The sequence below is a fragment of the Esox lucius genome, chromosome 21 (genome assembly GCF_011004845.1).
Source record: "Esox lucius isolate fEsoLuc1 chromosome 21, fEsoLuc1.pri, whole genome shotgun sequence".
Classification (NCBI taxonomy): Eukaryota; Metazoa; Chordata; class Actinopteri; order Esociformes; family Esocidae; genus Esox; species Esox lucius.
This window is the reverse complement of record NC_047589.1, coordinates 31,992,083-32,012,295: the sequence shown is the minus strand read 5'-3', so window position 1 is coordinate 32,012,295 and position 20,213 is coordinate 31,992,083. Positions and strand designations below refer to the sequence as shown.

The following is a 20,213-nucleotide window of genomic DNA, read 5'->3' as shown; positions in this document are numbered from 1 at the left end:
AGGGGAGGAGAGGTGCGGAGTGCCTCCAAGAGGAAACGAGGCCGTACAACCGCGCCGCACCGCACCTCCCTCCCCGAGTCAAGAGGTGACAGGCAGGGCACTTCCGCATCACCCCAGGTAGCACATGCACATTCACCACTAACCTCTTCCCTCTCTATGTGCACTGTCCCTGTTAGGTTCCCCGGCTTTCCGCGGCTCTCCCGGTGTAAGGCGCTGGTAGACTCAGGCGCAGCCGGAAATTTCATGGATAAGTCTTTTGCCCTGCGGTCACGCATACCCCTCCAGGCCCTCGACACCCCCCTGCCCGTGAGAGCTCTAGACAGCCGGCCACTAGGGTCAGGTCTGGTCACGAGTTGCACTGTTCCCCTCCTCCTGGTTACCGACAACCAACACAGTGAAACCATATCCTTTCACATAATCGACTCACCCACATTCCCAATAGTTTTAGGTTTCCCCTGGTTATCCCTACACGACCCCGTCATCTCCTGGTCTAGTCGACGTCTGTCGGGGTGGTCGCGGAAGTGCCAGGGTAGGTGTTTGGGTGTTTCCGTTGGCTCGACCTCGGTGGAGAGTCCAGACAGTGCGCCCGCCGTGCCCATTCCCCCCGAATACAGGGACTTGGCTACGGTTTTCTCCAAAGCCAAGGCTGCTGTGTTGCCACCACACCGGCTGGGGGATTGTGCGATAGACCTCGTTGACGGAGCCGCACTCCCGAAGGGTCACGTGTATCCACTGTCTCGCACCGAAACGGAGACTATGAACGCCTACGTTACGGAAGCGTTGGAACAGGGATACATTAGGCCCTCCAAGTCACAGGTCTCCTCGAGTTTCTTTTTTGTGAAAAAGAAGGACGGTGGTTTGCGCCCGTGCATCGATTACCGGGCGCTGAACAAGATCACCATTCCGTTCCGCTACCCTCTCCCTTTGATCTCTGCGGAGGTGGAGAGGATGCACGGGGCCCGCTTTTTCACTAAATTAGACCTCAGGAGTGCCTATAACCTGGTGCGTATCCGGGAAGGAGACGAGTGGAAAACCGCTTTTAGTACCACATCTGGCCATTACGAGTATTTAGTGATGCCGTACGGGTTGATGAATGCTCCTTCAGTCTTCCAGTCCTTCGTCAACGACGTATTCCGGGACTTGTTGTGCGAAGGAGTGGTAGTGTATATTGATGACATCTTGATATTCACTGCTACCCGCGCCAAACATGTCTCGTTAGTGCGCCGAGTGCTGGCTCGACTGCTGGAGCATGACCTGTACGTGAAAGCCGAGAAGTGTCTGTTTTTCCAGTCGTCTGTGTCCTTCCTGGGATATCGCTTTTCCAGCACAGGTGTGGCTATGGAGGAGCCTCACATTGACGCCGTGCGTAATTGGCCGACCCCAACCACGGTCAAGGACGTGCAACGTTTCTTAGGCTTCTCAAATTACTACAGGAGGTTTATCCGGGGCTTTAGCCAGGTCGCGGCTCCGATCACCTCCCTTCTGAAGGGGGGGGCGACCCGGTTGAGGTGGACCGTGGACGCGGAGCGGGCGTTTGTGGAACTGAAACACCGTTTCACCACCGCTCCGGTCCTGGCCCATCCCGACCCGTCGCTCCAGTTCATCGTGGAGGTGGACGCGTCCGATTGTGGGCTCGGTGCCATCCTCTCCCAGCGGACGGGGTGTCGTAACACGCTCCGTCCCTGTGCCTTCTTCTCCCAGAAGCTCAGTGCGGCGGAGCGGAACTACGACATTGGTGATCGTGAGCTGCTGGCCGTGGTTCGAGCTCTGTCGGCGTGGAGGCACTGGTTAGAGGGGGCTAAACACCCTTTCCTCGTCTGGACTGACCACCGGAACCTGGAGTACATGCGGGCAGCGAGGAGGCTGACCCCTCGCCAGGCAAGGTGGGCTATGTTCTTCACCCGGTTTGTGTTCACTCTCACTTACAGGCCGGGGAGTAAGAACGTCGGGGCTGACGCGCTGTCCCGCCAGCATGACACGGAGGAGAGGCCTGTGGATGATGCTCCCGTGCTCCCGGAGTCATGCATCGTGGCACCGGTGGTATGGGAGCTGGACGCGGACATCGCCCGAGCGCAGCGCGACGAGCCCTCTCCGCCCACATGCCCTGAGGGCCGTACGTATGTGCCGGCGTCTGTCCGCGACCGCCTCATCTACTGGGCGCATACATCTCCCTCCTCCGGTCATCCTGGCATCGGGCCAACAGTGCGCGCCCTGGCCGGTAAGTACTGGTGGCCCACTTTAGCCAAGGACGTGAGGGTATACGTCTCTTCCTGCTCGGTGTGCGCCCAGAGTAAGGCACCCCGGCACCTACCGGTGGGCAAGTTGCACCCCTTGCCCATTCCACAACGACCATGGTCCCACCTTTCTGTTGATTTTTTGACTGATCTCCCCCCTTCCCAGGGCCATACCACCATCCTGGTCGTTGTGGATCGGTTCTCGAAGTCCTGCCGCCTCTTGCCCCTGCCCGGCCTTCCTACTGCCCTACAGACCGCGGAGGCCCTGTTTACACACGTCTTCCGGCACTATGGGGTGCCCGAGGACATCGTGTCTGACCGGGGTCCCCAATTCACGTCTAGGGTGTGGAAGGCATTTATGCAGCACCTGGGGATCTCGGTCAGCCTGACCTCGGGCTACCATCCCCAGTCCAACGGGCAGGTGGAACGGGTCAATCAAGAAGTGGGTAGGTTCCTCCGGTCCTACTGCCAGGACCGGCCGGGGGAGTGGGCAGAGTTTCTGCCGTGGGCGGAATACGCACTGAATTCTCTGCACCACTCCTCCACGGGAGTGACGCCTTTCCAGTGCGTCCTGGGCTACCAGCCGGTCCTGGCGCCGTGGACGCCGAGCCAGACCGGTACCCCTGCGGTGGACGACTGGTTCCGGCGGGCAGCGGGCACATGGGAGGCAGTACAATCCCGCCTCCGGCTCGCTGTCCGCCGTCAAAAGACCTCTGCAGACCGCCACCGCGGGGAGGCCCCGGTGTATCGGCCAGGCGACCGGGTCTGGCTGTCGTCCAGGGACCTGCCCCTCCGCCTGCCCTGCCGGAAGCTGGCCCCGCGGTTTGTGGGGCCTTTTAAAGTCCTGAGGAGAGTCAACGAGGTAACATATCGGTTACGCCTTCCCCCCGACTACCGTATTAACCCCTCGTTTCATGTGTCTCTCCTCAGGCCGGTGGTGGATGGTCCCCTCCAGGGGTGTGAGGTGCGGGAGGTGCCCCCTCCCCCTCTGGACATCGAGGGGGCCCCGGCGTACTCTGTCCGCTCCATCGTCGACTCGAGGCGCCGGGCGGGGGGCCTCCAGTACCTCGTGGAGTGGGAGGGGTACGGCCCGGAGGAGCGGAGCTGGGTTCCGGTGAAGGACGTCCTGGCTCCCGTCCTTGTCCGCGACTTCCATCAGCGTCGGCCGGACCGCCCTGCTCCGCGCCCCCCGGGTCGGCCCCGAGGCCGGCGTCTTCGCGCGGCTGGGGCCGCGCGTCAGGGGGGGGGTACTGTGACAACTGCGACCTCTGCTGGTTCACCTCCCCCTGCAGTGGGCGGGCCCCAGCGGTCGACGTCACCGGCCTTCTGACACCACCGTCTCATCATACATTTCACCTGTGTCTCGTTTAGTGCACCTGTTCCTCATCATCGCTGTTTCCCCCGGTATATATGTTCCCTCTGCTCCCCCTGTCTTTGTGTGTGATTGTCCCTACCTGTGTGTAGAGCTGTGCTACGCTTTGTTCAGCTTACGCTGTATATGTTCGAGTGGATACGATTAAATATCCTTCCACCACGCCTTCTCCTGCTCCTCCTTGCTCCTCAAACCCCGAAGCCGTGACAAGAGTCACTTTAAATGATGGCAGGAATGTAATAACTTCTATTTAACATGAGTTTGAATATGATTGGTTAATTCTGAACACAGCCACATCCCCAGTTATAACAGGGTGTGCACACTTATGCAACAAGGTTATTGTAAGGTTTTTATTTATCGTTTTTCCCCCTCGAAGATTTCAGTTTGTTTTTCAGTTGAATTGTTCACATTATAGGTAATATTAAAAGTGGAAAAAGTTCTGTCATGATTTATCTTTGTCTCATTCTTTTACATCCCAAGAACCTGGCATTTTAACAAGGGTGTGTAGACTTTTATATCCACTGTACATTTCATGTTTTACATATGACTTTTTGTTACGATCATATCAATTTCCATATGGATTTTCTTACGATCCCAACATCAATCAATCAAACAAACAGCAGTTGTCACAAAGTGCTTTACAGAGACACCCGGCCTTAAACCTCAAGGAACAGACAACAGTAGTGTTGAATTTCATATATGCTCACTTAAACTTTTGGCAGATATCTAACTCCATAACCAACCCTTATCAGTTTGGGTTCAGTATCCAGTTGAAAACAACATATTAGTTATCTAATCTGATGGGACAAGACCTACAGTAGATAGATAAACGTATCCATCTGGAAATGTGTACAATTCTTGATAGTTCTGGACCTTGGCCTGGACAAAATGTTGATTGTATTTCTGAAAATGTGTGTGTGTGTGTTTTGATGCTGAGAAGAGCCCTCCATACATCAGGAAAACATGTGACACTGTTATTTTAAAGCTACAGGATCTCAGAGGCTAAAAACACAGATGTTCAAAAATACTTTCCTAACCAAGCACCCCACACCCCCACCCCTGAACATTTTAAATAAGACACCTCCCCACAGACAGAATTGGCTATACTAGGGGCCCACCTTACTGGAATATTCCATCAACGCTGTTACATGTGCTATGTTTTTATTCCTGCCTTCCTTGTATGTATGGTGTGTATGTATGGTGTGTATGTATGGTGTGTATACATGGTGTGTATGTATGGTGTGTGTGTAGGGTGTGTGTGTATGGTGTGTATGTATGGTGTGTGTGTAGGGTGTGTGTGTATGGTGTGTGTGTATGGTGTGTATGTATGGTGTGTATGTATGGTGTGTATGTATGGTGTGTGTGTGTATGGTGTGTGTGTATGGTGTGTATGTATGGTGTGTGTGTATGGTGTGTATGTATGGTGTGTATGTATGGTGTGTGTGTATGGTGTGTGTGTAGGGTGTGTGTGTATGGTGTGTATGTATGGTGTGTATGTATGGTGTGTGTGTGTATGGTGTGTGTGTATGGTGTGTATGTATGGTGTGTATGTATGGTGTGTGTGTATGGTGTGTGTGTGTATGGTGTGTATGTATGGTGTGTGTGTATGGTGTGTATGTATGGTGTGTGTGTATGGTGTGTGTGTATGGTGTGTGTGTGTATGGTGTGTATGTATGGTGTGTATGTATGGTGTGTGTGTATGGTGTGTATGTATGGTGTGTGTGTATGGTGTGTATGTATGGTGTGTGTGTATGGTGTGTATGTATGGTGTGTATGTATGGTGTGTGTGTATGGTGTGTATGTATGGTGTGTATGTATGGTGTGTATGTATGGTGTGTGTGTATGGTGTGTATGTATGGTGTGTGTGTATGGTGTGTGTGTATGGTGTGTATGTATGGTGTGTATGTATGGTGTGTGTATGGTGTGTGTGTATGGTGTGTGTGTATGGTGTGTGTGTGTATGGTGTGTATGTATGGTGTGTATGTATGGTGTGTGTGTATGGTGTGTATGTATGGTGTGTGTGTATGGTGTGTATGTATGGTGTGTGTGTATGGTGTGTATGTATGGTGTGTATGTATGGTGTGTGTGTATGGTGTGTATGTATGGTGTGTATGTATGGTGTGTATGTATGGTGTGTGTGTATGGTGTGTATGTATGGTGTGTGTGTATGGTGTGTGTGTATGGTGTGTATGTATGGTGTGTATGTATGGTGTGTGTATGGTGTGTGTGTATGGTGTGTATGTATGGTGTGTATGTATGGTGTGTGTGTAGGGTGTGTGTGTATGGTGTGTGTGTATGGTGTGTATGTATGGTGTGTATGTATGGTGTGTATGTATGGTGTGTGTGTATGGTGTGTATGTATGGTGTGTGTGTGTATGGTGTGTGTGTATGGTGTGTATGTATGGTGTGTGTGTGTATGGTGTGTATGTATGGTGTGTATGTATGGTGTGTATGTATGGTGTGTATGTATGGTGTGTATGGTTGAGTGGTTTTTTGTTTGTATGAGAGTTGTCTGGTATTCTCAGGTACACCAAGTTGCTGCTGATGAGCAGGGGCGTGGTTTGTCTGGAGTCCTGGCACCTGGAGATGACTGAAGGCCTAATTGACCCCACTACATATAATGTTTGTGGGCTTGGGAGGGCTTTTTGTTTGATTATTTGTTGGAGGATTTGATTGTGATTTGTTATATTCTGTTCTGATCTATTTTGTTTTGCTTTGCTTTGCATTCCAGCCAGTCCTCTTATATACCACCCTACCTGGTTCCTGGAGAAGGGAAAGACCATGGGTCTACTTTTAACACTCTGTTTTACACACTAGGTTAGCCAGGCGTGAGTCACCCCTGTATTTTGGTAACTAGCTAGGAAAGCTAGTTGGGGTTAGATCAGACTAGGAAGGATTAAGTGTGTAGAAGAGTAGGGACCTTTTTATTGTTTTCATTGCTTGGAACCCGTTCCCAAAATTCCCTTCTCCTACTTTTTCTTTTGACTTCCTGTGTGCCAGAACGGGTCACTATGTCTCCGCCTCAGACAAGAAACCCCTGAGGGGAGTATGTAACAAACGGCCATTCATCTGAGATGCTTTACTTTGTCTGCATCGGACTCATTCATCACAACACTCATATTTATTCCAAACATGGTGGATTGGATTTTAGGAACTAAAGCATAACAAAATAATTTTGCAAACCGCCGTCCTTTCATGTCCAGGGTGACTGGAATGCAATAATCTGTTCTTCTCATCTGTCGCCCCAAAGATAATTTCTCCAATCACCTTCATATATTTTCTCCCAGAAGTCATTGTCAGGCCCAGCTCCTCTCTCATCTCCAGAAAACAGTTCGGAGCTCCCTGATTGGATAGTCACACCCCCACCTTCTTGCCAAGTGAAGAGCTCCCCATGTCCCTGGGATCTAAAATAACCACAGTTTATTAAAGAGAATGCTAGTTAGCACTGTACGTTTTAAGAACCAAATGTTTGGTCGGAGTGAGGCTATCCTGTGGTTATTTTAAGTTTGCAAATACATTTTGCAAGCAAGACCAATATCATGTCTCTTCTTGAATAGGCTAAAAACACTCCACAGCTCCTCCCCATCTCCAAATGTCCTCACATTCCACAGCTCCTCCCGATCCCCTAAATGTCCTCACACTCCACAGCTCCTTCGCATCCCTAAATGTCCTCACACTCCACAGCTCCTCCCCATCCCCTAAATGTCCTCATATTCCACAGGTGCTCCTCGTCCCTAAAAGTCCTCACACTCCACAGCTCCTCCCCATCCCCTAAATGTCCTCATATTCCACAGCTCCTCCCCATCTCTAAATGTCCTCACACTCTGCAGGGAACATAAAAGTCATGCATGATTACACGCAACTTCAGATTTGTAGGACATGAATAATCCACCATTGATGTTTTCAAGGTATTTCTGACATTAAGTTAAACAGCTATACTATTTCAGTCAGCAGCAATGTGTGCACTGTAGCCAACCAGAGTGGAGCGTTGAATTCATTCGTAAGTGCATTATTTACTATTTACAGGAAAATCGACTGCAGTGAGTGTTTCTGAGGTACATGCTATTTCTTGCAATGCACATGAAATGTAAAATTTAGTTCAAATTGCAACTGCGAGTGAAAATATGGATTACCACTGTATAGTCAAGCTATAAGGACTTCTACCACAGACAGCAGTGCAGGTGTTGTTGTCTTCGTAACCTCCTGTGCTTAAATGCGTAGTAGAAAATGTCTGTAATTTTAGCTCAGACATAGTTAAAAAATTGTTACTAGGAACACATTCTGTAAGAAAAGTTTTGTTTTAAGCTGTGCTTTACCTGTAGTGCTGAACCTATTGAAGTATTCTTTACATAGAGTTGCGTTTCAAACCCTCTACTTGCTTCATCTGCAGTGTTTAATGTTCTCCGAGCCATATCTAGTGTTAAACCCTCTACTTGCTTCATCTGTAGTGTTTAATGTTCTCCGAGCCATATCTAGTGTTAAACCCTCTACTTGCTTCATCTGTAGTGTTTAATGTTCTCCGAGCCATATCTAGTGTTAAACCCTCTACTTGCTTCATCTGTAGTGTTTAATGTTCTCCGAGCCATATCTAGTGTTAAACCCTCTACTTGCTTCATCTGTAGTGTTTAATGTTCTCCGAGCCATATCTAGTGTTAAACCCTCTACTTGCTTCATCTGTAGTGTTTAATGTTCTCCGAGCCATATCTAGTGTTAAACCCTCTACTTGCTTCATCTAGGTCTAAAGCTATTTTGCCCTAATTGCTTTATTTTTTGTAAAAAGTCTTTCTTCAAATTCAAATTTCAAATGTATTTATAAAGCCCTTTTTACAACAACAGTTGTCACAAAGTGCTTTACAGAGACACCCGACCTTAAACCCCAAGGAGCAAACAACAGTAGTGTTGAATTTCAGTGGCTAGGAAAAACTCCCTAAGAAGGTCGAATTTTAGGAGAAAACCTAGAGAGGACCCAGGCTCAGAGGGGTGACCAGTCCTCTTCTGGCTGTGCCGGGTGAGATATTAAGAGTCCAATTGGAGTAATAAATACATTTCTCTGGGCTAAATCCAGAGACTATTTGATTCTAGACTAGGTCAGAAGTATGATCAGATGGACAAGGACAGGGACAGCAACAGGCCCCCCAAACCAAGTACTCCGCAGGTGTGGAGTTATAACATCGGCTAAAATGTTGAACGCTTTCCATGCATACATACATTAACTACCACTTTCCCCTACACATGACACTCAACGTACCGGCGCTCAGCTGAACATAAGTGTCACATATCATTTCAATTGTCCCTCTCCCTTTCCACACTTCAGATGCTGTATTACACCAGAGTGGCGTGCCACAGGCATTGAATTATACATAACTGTATTCCCTAATAACGTGCTCCTGCGTGGTTGAAATATGTATTTTGTTCAACACTGCAGATTCATGCTGTTTATATTTTCGGGGGGTAACACGTAATGTGAGTGTATAGTTTATGGGTGACATGTTCAGCAACAGATCTATTCCAGTATCCATGATATAAGTGATCAGTTTAGCATTCATTCTTACTATGTTATCATGTGATCAGTTTAGCATTCATTCTTACTATGTTATCATGTGATCAGTTTAGCATTCGTTCTTATAATGTTATCATGTGATCAGTTTAGCATTAAGTCTTTCTATGTTATCATGTGATCAGTTTAGCATTCATTCTTACTATGTTATCATGTAATCAGTTTAGCATTCATTCTTACTATGTTATATATAATCAGTTTAGCATCTGTTCTTATTATGTTATCATGTGATCAGTTTAGCATTCAATCTTACTATGTTATCATGTGATCAGTTTAGCATTCGTTCTTATAATGTTATCATGTGATCAGTTTAGCATTCGTTCTTATAATGTTATCATGTGATCAGTTTAGCATATGTTCTTGCAATGTAATATATAATCAGTTTAGAATTCATTCCTACTATGTTATATGTGATAAGTTTAGCATTCGTTGTAATTAACAAGCCAACGCTGCCAAATGTATAAGGAGCCTATAAAGTCTACATCGATTGATAATGTATTAGGGGGGTTGCAATACCAATATTGATGATAACCGTGATATTTAAAATATGTATTTTTCCCAAAACGTATTTGTGTCATCTATGACAAATTATACATGTGCTTAAACTAGGAGTCTGGGCCAGTGATGGGAAGTTTGACTCTGTGACCCATCACTAACCACACACCCTCGCCCACCGCTTAGTACCGCCTCTCAGGGACCTTGTTGAACCACACCCTTGTACTCCTGGACTCTGACGCTGCCTTGCGAAGTCTGGTAAGTTCTCAGTTGTTACATGTACATGTCTTCCTCAGGAACCTCATTGCTGCTTTCCCTGCATTTCAGTTGCACATGCCACTTTGCCCCTTCAATTTGCTTGATTGCAGTCAGAATTGCCATTTGTTCTTTGCGTCATCGCACAACTGTTCATTCCCACTTGCACATACATTATACTTAATACTTGTACATTTTCTGTCCTCCCCTATTTGCATTCATTGCACATTTAGTGTTGCCATTTGCCCTGTATTTGCCTTCATTGCACATCTATACATTCCAAGTACGCTGTACTGTACTTGTACTGCTCAATGACAATAATGACAGATAATGACAAAGTGCTGCTCAATGACAATGAATCTAATCTAAATATCTTTATTGTGAATTATTTTGGTCACAATAATCGTGTAGTGAAAATGTGATACCTTGACAGCCCTAGTATGTATTGACAAATGTTCCAGAAAAATATGTGGCTAGCAATGTCTTTCCGCTTGAGGACAGGATTCTGAAGGCCAAACCGTGATTTATCACTAAAAGAAATTTTACAAATGTTGGTGTACAACCTTTTTTACAAGACCTCCAGCAAAGTGATTTTCACAGAATTTCAGCCATTTCGGAGAACTGATTGGTTTCAGATCCTGACATTTTTTTTGTTTCTCTCTGCATCACTGCCACTCCCCAGCATCTCAACAGTAACCTCTCTATCTCTGCTGACACCAGACACAGAGCCCACCAATGCTGCTCTCAGCATGATAATGTGTTTGGTTCATAGATGGTTTAGGGTAATATACCTCAAAATGGTCTTCAGACTGAATACTGAGCATATTTACCCATCCTCTCCAATGTCATTTTGAACTATGAATGGACAGAAATAAAGCCATATATTTCACCTCACTGAATAAAAAGATCTGACTTTATCCAGACGGCAATTCTTTTCTTATTGAACAAGAGAAATCTCACAATCAATCTTACTGTTCTCAGCATCTGACACAACTCAGACATAAGAACCCACCACAGACACTATAATACACCACAGACATTACAATACAACACAGACACTAAAAAACGCCAGACACTATAATACACCACAGACATTACAATACAACACAGACACTAAAAAACGCCACAGACACTATAATACACCACAGACATTACAATACAACACAGACACAAAAAAACACCTCAAGGTTATAATAGTAAACTAAATCTGAGACTAAAACTACACGTGAAAAAAAAATGAAATAAAAGAGCATTTGATAGATTTGTGATAAATGAAACTAAACTGGAACTGGACGCATTAGGTCCAAAACTTCTGTGCTGACTTTCAAAATAAACAAGTGACTGTCTTAAAAACATATGATTTGTTCCATCTACTCCGAGTTCCTTACAGATGGCTGAGCTTCTCACCCTATCCCTAAGGGAGAAGCCAGCCACCCTTCTGAGAAAACCCATTTCAGCCGCTTGTACTCGCAATATTGTTCTTTCGGTCATGACCCAGCCTTCATGACCATAGGTGAGGGTAGGAAGGAAAATTTACCGGTATATCGAGAGCTTTGCCTTCCGGCTCAGCTCTCTTTTCGTCACAATGGTGCGGTAAAGCCAATGCAATACCGCCCATACTGCTCCGATTCTCCGGCCAAACTCCCGCTCCATTGTCCCCTCACTCGCGAACAAGACCCGGAGATACTTGAACTCCTTTACTTGGGGTAACGCCTCATTCCGTACCCGGAGAAGGCACTCCATCAGTTTCCTGCAGAGAACCATGGCCTCAGATTTAGAGGTGCTAATCCTCATCCCAACCGCTTCGCACTCGGCTGCGAAACGGTCCAGTGAGTGCTGAAGGTCACAGACCGATGATGCCATCAGGACCACATCATCCGCAAAAAGCAGTGATGAGATCCCCAGCCCAACGAACTGCAACCCCTCCCCACCCCGACTACGCCTCGATATCCTGTCCATAAAAGTTACAAACAGGATTGGTGACAAAGCGCAGCCCTGGCGGAGGCCAACCCCCACCTGGAACAAGTCCGACTTACTACCGAGAACCCGAACACAGCTCTCACTTTGGATGTACAGGGATTGGATAGCCCTCAAAAGGGACCTCCTCACCCCATACTCCCGCAGCACCTCCCACAGTATCTCCCGGGGGACCCGGTCAAACACCTTCTCCAGATACACAAAACACATGTAGACAGGATGGGCATATTCCCAGGCCCCCTCCAGGATCCTTGCAAGAGTAAAGAGCTGGTTGGTTGTTCCGCGACCAGACGGAATCTGCATTGTTCCTCTACAATCTGAGGTTCGACTATCTGCCAAACCTCCTTTCCAGTACCTTTGAGTAGACTTTCCCAGGGAGGCTAAGAAGTGTGATACCCCTGTAATTGGCACACACCCTCTGGTCCCCCTTTTTGAACAGGGGAACCACCACCCCGATCCGCCACTGCTTAGGCACTTTCCCCGACTTCCACGCAATGTTGAAGAGGCTTGTCATCCAAGACATCCCCTCCACACCCAAAGCTTTCAACATTTCGGGACGGATCTCGTCAATCCGCGGAGCTTTGCCACTGTGGAGTTGTTTGACTACCTCAGTGACTTCTGCCATGGAGATTGACGATGCTTCCCCATCAGCCTCTAGCTCTGCCTCCCCTATAGAGGGCGTGTTAGTGGGATTTAGGAGTTCCTCAAAGTGTTCCTTCCATCACTGTATTACCTCCTCAGTTGAGGTCAACAGTGTCCCATCCTTATTGTACACAGCTTGGATAGTTCCCCGTTTTCCTCTCCTGAGGTGGCGGACGGTTTTCCAGAAACACCTTCGTGCCGACCGAAAGTCCTTCTCCATGGCTTCCCCAAACTCCTCCCACACCCGCTGTTTTGCCTCTTTCACAGCAGAGGTTGCAGCCCTTCAGGTCTGTCGGTACACTGCAACCGTCTCCGGAATCCTCCGGGATAATATATCCCAGAAGGCCTCCTTCTTCAATCGGACGGCTTCCCTGACCACCGGTGTCCACCAGGGTGTTAAAGGGTTACCGCCCCTTGATGCACCTAAGACCTTTAGACCACAGCTCCCCGCCGCAGCTTCGGCAATGGAGGTTTTGAACATCGACCACTCAGGTTCAATGCTCCCAACCTCCACAGGGATGCCAGAAAAGCTTCGCCGGAGGTGTGAATTGAAGATCTTTCGGACAGGGGCCTCCTCCAGACGTTCCCAGTTCACCCACACCATCCGTTTGGGTTTTCCCGGTCTGTCCAGAGTCTTCCCCCACCCCCAGATGGTGATCTGTTGACAGCTCCGCCCCTCTCTTTACCCGAGTGTCCAAAACATGCGGTCTCAGATCCGATGACACGATCACAAAATCAATCATCGACCTTCGGCCTAGGGTGCTCTGGTACCACGTACACTTATGAGCATCCTTATGTTCGAACATGGTGTTCATTATAGATAATCCATGACTAGCACAGAACTCTAACAACAAACGACAACTCGAGTTCAGATCAGGGAGGCCGTTCCTCCCTATCACGCCTCTCCAGGTGTCTCCATCATTGCCCACGTGTGCGTTGAAGTCCCCCAGCAGAATTATGGAGTCCCCTACTGGAGCCCCAGACAGGACTCCATTCAGGGTCTCCAGGAAGGCCAAATACTCTGAACTGCTGTTTGGGGCATATGCACAAACAACAGTCAGAGATTCCCCCCCCACAACCCGTAGGCGTAGGGAGGCGACCCTCTCATCCACTGGGCGGCACTCAGACGGGGGCTTGTGAGTATCCCAACCCCCACCCGGCGCCTCACACCCTGGGCAACTCCAGAGAAGAATAAAGTCCATCCCCTATCCAGGAGTACGGTTCCAGAACCGAGACTGTGAGTGGATGTAAGCCCCACCAGATCTAACTGATAGCGCTCCACCTCCCTCACAAGAAGAATATGGAAACCAATTTTTTTATTCCAGTAGCCCTTTGTACTAATGCTCAATGGAAGCTATTCCTTGAAAGCAATATTTGTTTTTCAAAAATATTAGTTTTTCTTTGTTGAAAAGAAACAATGTTGAGAGATAGCAGACAGAATTCAAAGCAAAGTCTTAGCAACACGTATGTACCAGAGAGAGCTGCGCTGACCACCTGGGCTGCCCTATTCATTTTCTTCTCAGGCCTCCTAATAGGAATTACAAAAGTAATCTAGAAAGTATAAACATGTTACTGAGTTTGTGTACTCCAAATGTTACGTTACTGATTCATTTGGAAAATTTTACTGGTAACTGTAACAGACTAAATTTAGAAAGTAACCTACCCAACCTTAACAGAATCACATAACAGAATCACATAATCACACTGATGGAATGAGTTGTTCTCTATGGCTGAAGGGAGTCCTGAAAACAAACATACAGAAAACTCCTTTATTGTGTTATCCTGGAGATGTAGTTGAATGTTGAACAATTAGTTTTTTCTTACATCAGATAAAATGCATTTGGATCAATTAAATTAGTAATTAAAGTATCCTGACTGAAGTAGAATGTAACTAAAAAGTCAAATTGTTTGTAAAGGGGTGTGTTTTACTCATTGCAACTACATAGACAAGTAAGCTTCTCAAAGTAGTTATTCATAGTTGTCCACAAGTAGATCTCGATACACTCCAGTTTCGGAGGTGTATGTATGTAGGCGAATGCTATGCAAGCAGCATTGCTAACAACACTCCACAGCATACTTTATGTCAAAATTTATATTTAATGAGGCCACAATGAGGCAGTCCGCGACAAAATATTTTCAACCTGCCAAGAAATACAGTTGTGCTCAAAAGTTTGCATACCCTTTTTAAAGAAAACATGAGTGAGCTGGCAAAACACATTTCTTTCATTTCCTATGGGATTCACATTCAACTGTAGGTTATAACAGAATGGCACAATAACAGACCCCTCTTCAAAAGTCTTCATACCCTTAGTTCTTAATACTGTGTATTGCCCCCTTTAGAATCAATGACAGTCATTAATAATAGTTTTCTATGATGCCCCTAATTCTTGCCCATTCGTCTTTGCAAAATGCCTCCAGGTCATGCAAAGTCTTTGGTCATCTTGCATGAATCACACGTTTGAGATCTCCCCAGAGTGGCTCGATGATATTAAGGTCAGGAGACTGTGATGGCCACTCCAGAACTTTCACAGCTTTCTGCAGTAACCACTGGAGGGTCAACTTGGCCTTGTGCTCAGGGTCATTGTTGTGCTGGAAAGTCCAAGAGTGTCCCATGCGCAGCTTTTGTGCAGAAGAATGAAAATTATCTGCCAGTATTTTCTGATAACATGAACATTCATCTTGCCATCAATATTCACAAGATTCCCTGTGCCTTTAGAGCTCACACACCCCCAAAACATTAGTGAGCCACCACCATGCTTGACAGTGGGGATGGTATTTTGTTCACTGTAGGCCTTATCGACACCTCTCAAAACATAGTGCTTATGATTGTGGCCATAAAGCTCTATTTTGGTCTTGTCACTTCAAAATACAGTGCGCCAGAAGCTGTGAGGCATGTCAAGGTGTTGTTGGGCATATTTTAATCAGGCTTTTTTGTGGCACTGGCACAGTAAAGGCTTCTTTCTGGCAACTCGACCATGCAGCTAATTTTTGTTCAAGTATCGTCGTATTGTGCTCCTTGAAACAACCACACCGTCTTTTTCCAGAGCAGCCTGTATTTTTCCTGAGGTTACTTGTGGGTTTTTCTTTGTATCTCGAAAAAAATCTTTCTTGGTCTACCTGACCTTGGCTTGGAATCAAGAGATCCCAGAATTTTCCACTTCTTAATAAGTGATTGAACAGTACTGACTGGCATTTGCAAGGCTTTGGATATCTTTTTATATACTTTTCCATCTTTATAAAGTTCCATTACCTTGATACGCAGGTCTTTTGACAGTTATTTTCTGCTCCCCATGGCTCAGTATCTAGCCTGCTCAGTGCATCCACGTGAGAGCTAACAAACTCATTGACTCTTTGCACACAGACACTAATTGCAATTTTAAAAGCCACATGTGTGGGAAATTCACCTTTAATTGCCATTTTAACCTGTGCGTCACCTTGTGTGTCTGTAACAAGGCCAAAATGTAAGGGTATGTAAACTTTTGATCAGGGCCATTAGGGTGATTTCTGTTATCATTATGATTTAAAAAGGAGCCAAACAACTATGTGATAATAAATGGCTTCATATGATCACTATCCTTAAATAAAAGACAGTTTTTTTTCATGATCACTCATTTTCAAAATCAATGCAAAAATCTCACTATTTCTGCCAGGGTCTGCAAACTTTTGAGCACAACTGTAAGTTGACAGCTGCCGATTTTGTACAACCATAAGAAACATGGCGACAGAGGAGGAGGTACTGAGGTAATGTTAAGACAAAAAAGAGCGCCAGCAACACCAACAAAGATGGTGCATTAGACCATTAAACTTGTTCATTGTGTACTACTACTTAAATGTTTCAGTCTCACAGAACTTCAGAGGATCTTTGGTATACTGGCCCACGATATCTGTTGGTATTGCACCTGCGTATGCATACACTCAAGGCCTAGGGAGACATGCTCAAAGTACAGACCAAAAGTACGCAACTCAGACTCCAGAACACACATGAAACTCTAAAACCCCTCAGAAACTCTAAAACACCTCAGACACCAGAACACACCTCAGACTCCAGAACACACCTGATACTCTAAAACACCTCAGAAACCAGAACACACCTGAAACTCTAAAACACCTCAGACACCAGAACACACCTCAGACTCCAGAACACACCTGAAACTCTAAAACACCTCAGACTCCAGAACACACCTGAAACTCTAAAACACCTCAGACACCAGAACACACCTCAGACTCCAGAACACACCTGAAACTCTAAAACACCTCAGACTCCAGAACACACCTGAAACTCTAAAACACCTCAGACACCAGAACACACCTCAGACTCCAGAACACAACTGAAACTCTAAAACACCTCAGAAACCAGAACACACCTGAAACTCTAAAACACCTCAGACACCAGAACACACCTGAAACAAAAAAACACCTCAGATACCAGAACACACCTCAGCCTCCAGAACGCACCTGAAACTCAAAAACACCTCAGAAACCAGAACACACCGGAAACTCTAAAACACCTCAGACACCAAAACACACCGGAAACTCTAAAACACCTCAGACTCTAGAACACACTTCAGACTCCAGAACACACCTCAGACTCTAGAACTCACTTCAGGCAGCAGAACACACCTTAGACAGCAGAACACACCTCAGACTCCAGAACACACCTCAGACTCTAGAACACACCTTAGACTCTAGAACACACCTCAGACTCTAGAACTCACTTCAGGCAGCAGAACACACCTTAGACAGCAGAACACACCTCAGACTCTAGAACACAACTCAGACTCTAGAACTCACTTCAGGCAGCAGAACACACCTTAGACAACAGAACACACCTCAGACTCTAGAACACACCTTAGACTCTAGAACACACCTCAGACTCTAGAACTCACTTCAGGCAGCAGAACACACCTTAGACAGCAGAACACACCTCAGACTACAGAACACTCCACAGACAGCAGGAGTTCAGAACAGGCTATTTGTGTTATGCCAGATATACAATACCATGACCTAATGCCCTCAACTTCAACTCTAGACCTATACTGCTTTTGGTCATTCTTCCTGTCTGATCAGGGACTAGTGTTGACCTTGGTCATCGGCTGGGTGGAATGAACTGCCAGGTAAATCAGAAAAGCGGCAGTACTCTTGTTCCACATCACATGGAGTTAGTTATAATAGTAATCATTCTTGACAGCAAGAGTCAAAGGTATTTATTTATTTTGTTGTCTCCTAACCTGATTATCGACAAACCTTTTGGTTTATATGTTTTTGAGAATTGCAATATGAAAAATGTATCTGGACATAATACAATATAGAAAGTGGCTCAGACATAGGAAGCACATGCAAACATGAAGCTGTGAAAAGCTCTAAAAGGCATTAAGATGGGAAGAGCATTGGACAGCAGCAGAATGATGATGACGTAAGCTGACAATAACGAGCTTGTGGATCTGTGACTCATTTCCCAATTGTGTCCGTAAGGGACTAGGGGGCTGGTGGAAGTGCGAGTTTGGGGCTGAACTGTTAACCACCAGAGACGCATTAGTACTATCTGGGAGAGGTGCGAGGTTAGAGCTTAACTGTTAACCACCTGAGACGCATCAGTACTATCTGGGAGAGATGCGAGGTTAGAGCTTAACTGTTAACTACATGAGACGCATCAGTACTATCTGGGAGAGGTGCGAGGTTAGAGCTGAACTGTTAACCACCAGAGACGCATCAGTACTATCTGGGAGAGGTGCAATGCTAGGGCTTAACTGTTAACCACCTGAGACACATCAGTACTATCTGGGAGAGATGCGAGGTTAGAGCTTAACTGTTAACTACATGAGACGCATCAGTACTATCTGGGAGAGGTGCGAGGTTAGAGCTGAACTGTTAACCACCGGAGACGCATCAGTATCTGGGAGAGGTGCGAGGAGAGCTGAACTGTGATCCGAGGTTCGAGTCACCTTTCGAACAAAACATGATAATTGCATGAACATCAACAAAGCATGTTCTAGAAGCTCGTTCTAATTCCATGTTTTAAAGTTGATGGGGGCACATCACCCCGATGTACCCAAATGCGTTTGTCGCGCGTAACGCGTGTTCAATAACCAAATATGGCTAAAACCCTATATGGTTTTCCTTTTTCTAGTTCATGTGTTGCGTATGCGAAACTAACAAAATATTATTTGTTCATCATTCACAATGACACTAATTTACAGTCTGTATAGTGTCTAAAACGCAGCTACAATTCGATATATGCTATAGGACTCGTTACTGTCAAAATTTGCAGTTGTCTAGCTTAATATCCCAAAAAGTATTTTACTCAACAAAATCTAGGAAATTGCATATTATTCGCATCTTTTGAGCATAAACGTAATAGTGCTTTAATCTAGAGGAATATATTGCATGGACTACCTACCGTAGAGACGGCCCAGGGGAGAACCAATAAAACGGCGAAATACGTTGAAGCATCCATCCTGTCATTAGCGCGAGGCCCCGTTGATATTGTTTAACAGACTACTGTTTAAATTTAACAAGTTGATTCCCCGTAAAGAAAGTTAAGAAATAAAGTTGATGAAACGTTCGCACCAGCAAAGCCGTTTGACGGAAGGGTATGTAGCACAACTACTATTCCGTGGTTGGTGGTGATTGTAGCGGGGCAACTAGAGCCCTTGCGCCTCGCAAGGAGCTGCATCGATTGAATTGCAGCAGCAGCAATTCGCTTCCCCATTCACCATTCTAATGGGCCGCTCGAACACGACTATCCAACAACCAATGAGCATCAAACTGTCGCTATAGGCAATAGACAAACGACCCTAATGCGTTAACCATTTACTGCACAGTGTTAACATACCGCAACAATTAATTCATCTTCTCCCCCTGGCTTCACAGAATGGAAACAAACCCATTAGAAGATTAGCCAATTATTTGCTTTATTGATGTCCCGTGGCTTTACTGACTGGCTCCCTTCGGAGCACTTGTTCTTTAGCTTGGGTTAGTTTTGTGGTTATATTTAGAATGTGTACAGCACTGTTCAACACTACAACTGTAATTCATGTCGGAGGTTTATGAAAGTTACAGACATAAGAGTCAATTCTGTAACATGCCCAGTTTAAGAAATACTGACATGAGTAATACAATTTAAACTTTAAAAGGTGTATGAAGATAGTATTGGGTCAAAATATTGTTGTTACATATCCAAAGAAAATACAATTTGGTTTAAAATGTATAATAATAGCCCTTGCTTGGAAATACAATTTGTTGATTGTCCAGAAAACATAATTTCAGAAAGTGTGAGTGATAAACACAAATATGAGTTATGAACAGTGTTGACATATGGTAACAAATTGTAAAGAAACAGAATTTTTTTTTGATCTGCTTGCATGGTTCTATCATGCTGACTGCAGTGAGAGGTAATTTCAGATACTTTTGTTTGTTCTATATGGGATGATATTCTATTTATCCTTAAGGTATTATTCTATTGTTTCATGGGGTGATATTCTGTAGTTTCATTGTTTAATATTCCATTGTTCCATGCAATATTATTCTATAGTTCCATGGAGTGTCGTTCCATACTCCTATAGAGTATTCTTCCATACATCTATAGAGTATTCTTTTATAGTTATATGGGTTATTATTCTATATTTCTATTAAAATTAAAAAAGTTGTCACAAAGTGCTTTTACAGACACCCAGCCTGAAAC

The 20,213-nt window shown here is 45.6% G+C and overlaps 1 protein-coding gene across 2 annotated transcripts in view; it reads right to left on the bottom strand.

Moving 5' to 3' along the window:
* Positions 1–19,194, bottom strand: part of vipr1b (vasoactive intestinal peptide receptor 1b) — an 88,769-nt gene extending 69,575 nt beyond the window's left edge. For both annotated transcript variants that reach the window (XM_029116438.2, XM_010902359.4), the window contains exon 1: positions 18,930–19,194. In XM_029116438.2, the coding sequence (XP_028972271.1) occupies positions 18,930–18,986 (57 nt within the window). In that variant the 5' untranslated portion in view covers positions 18,987–19,194. The remainder of the gene's footprint in view (positions 1–18,929) is intronic.
* Positions 19,195–20,213: the final 1,019 nt, after the last annotated feature.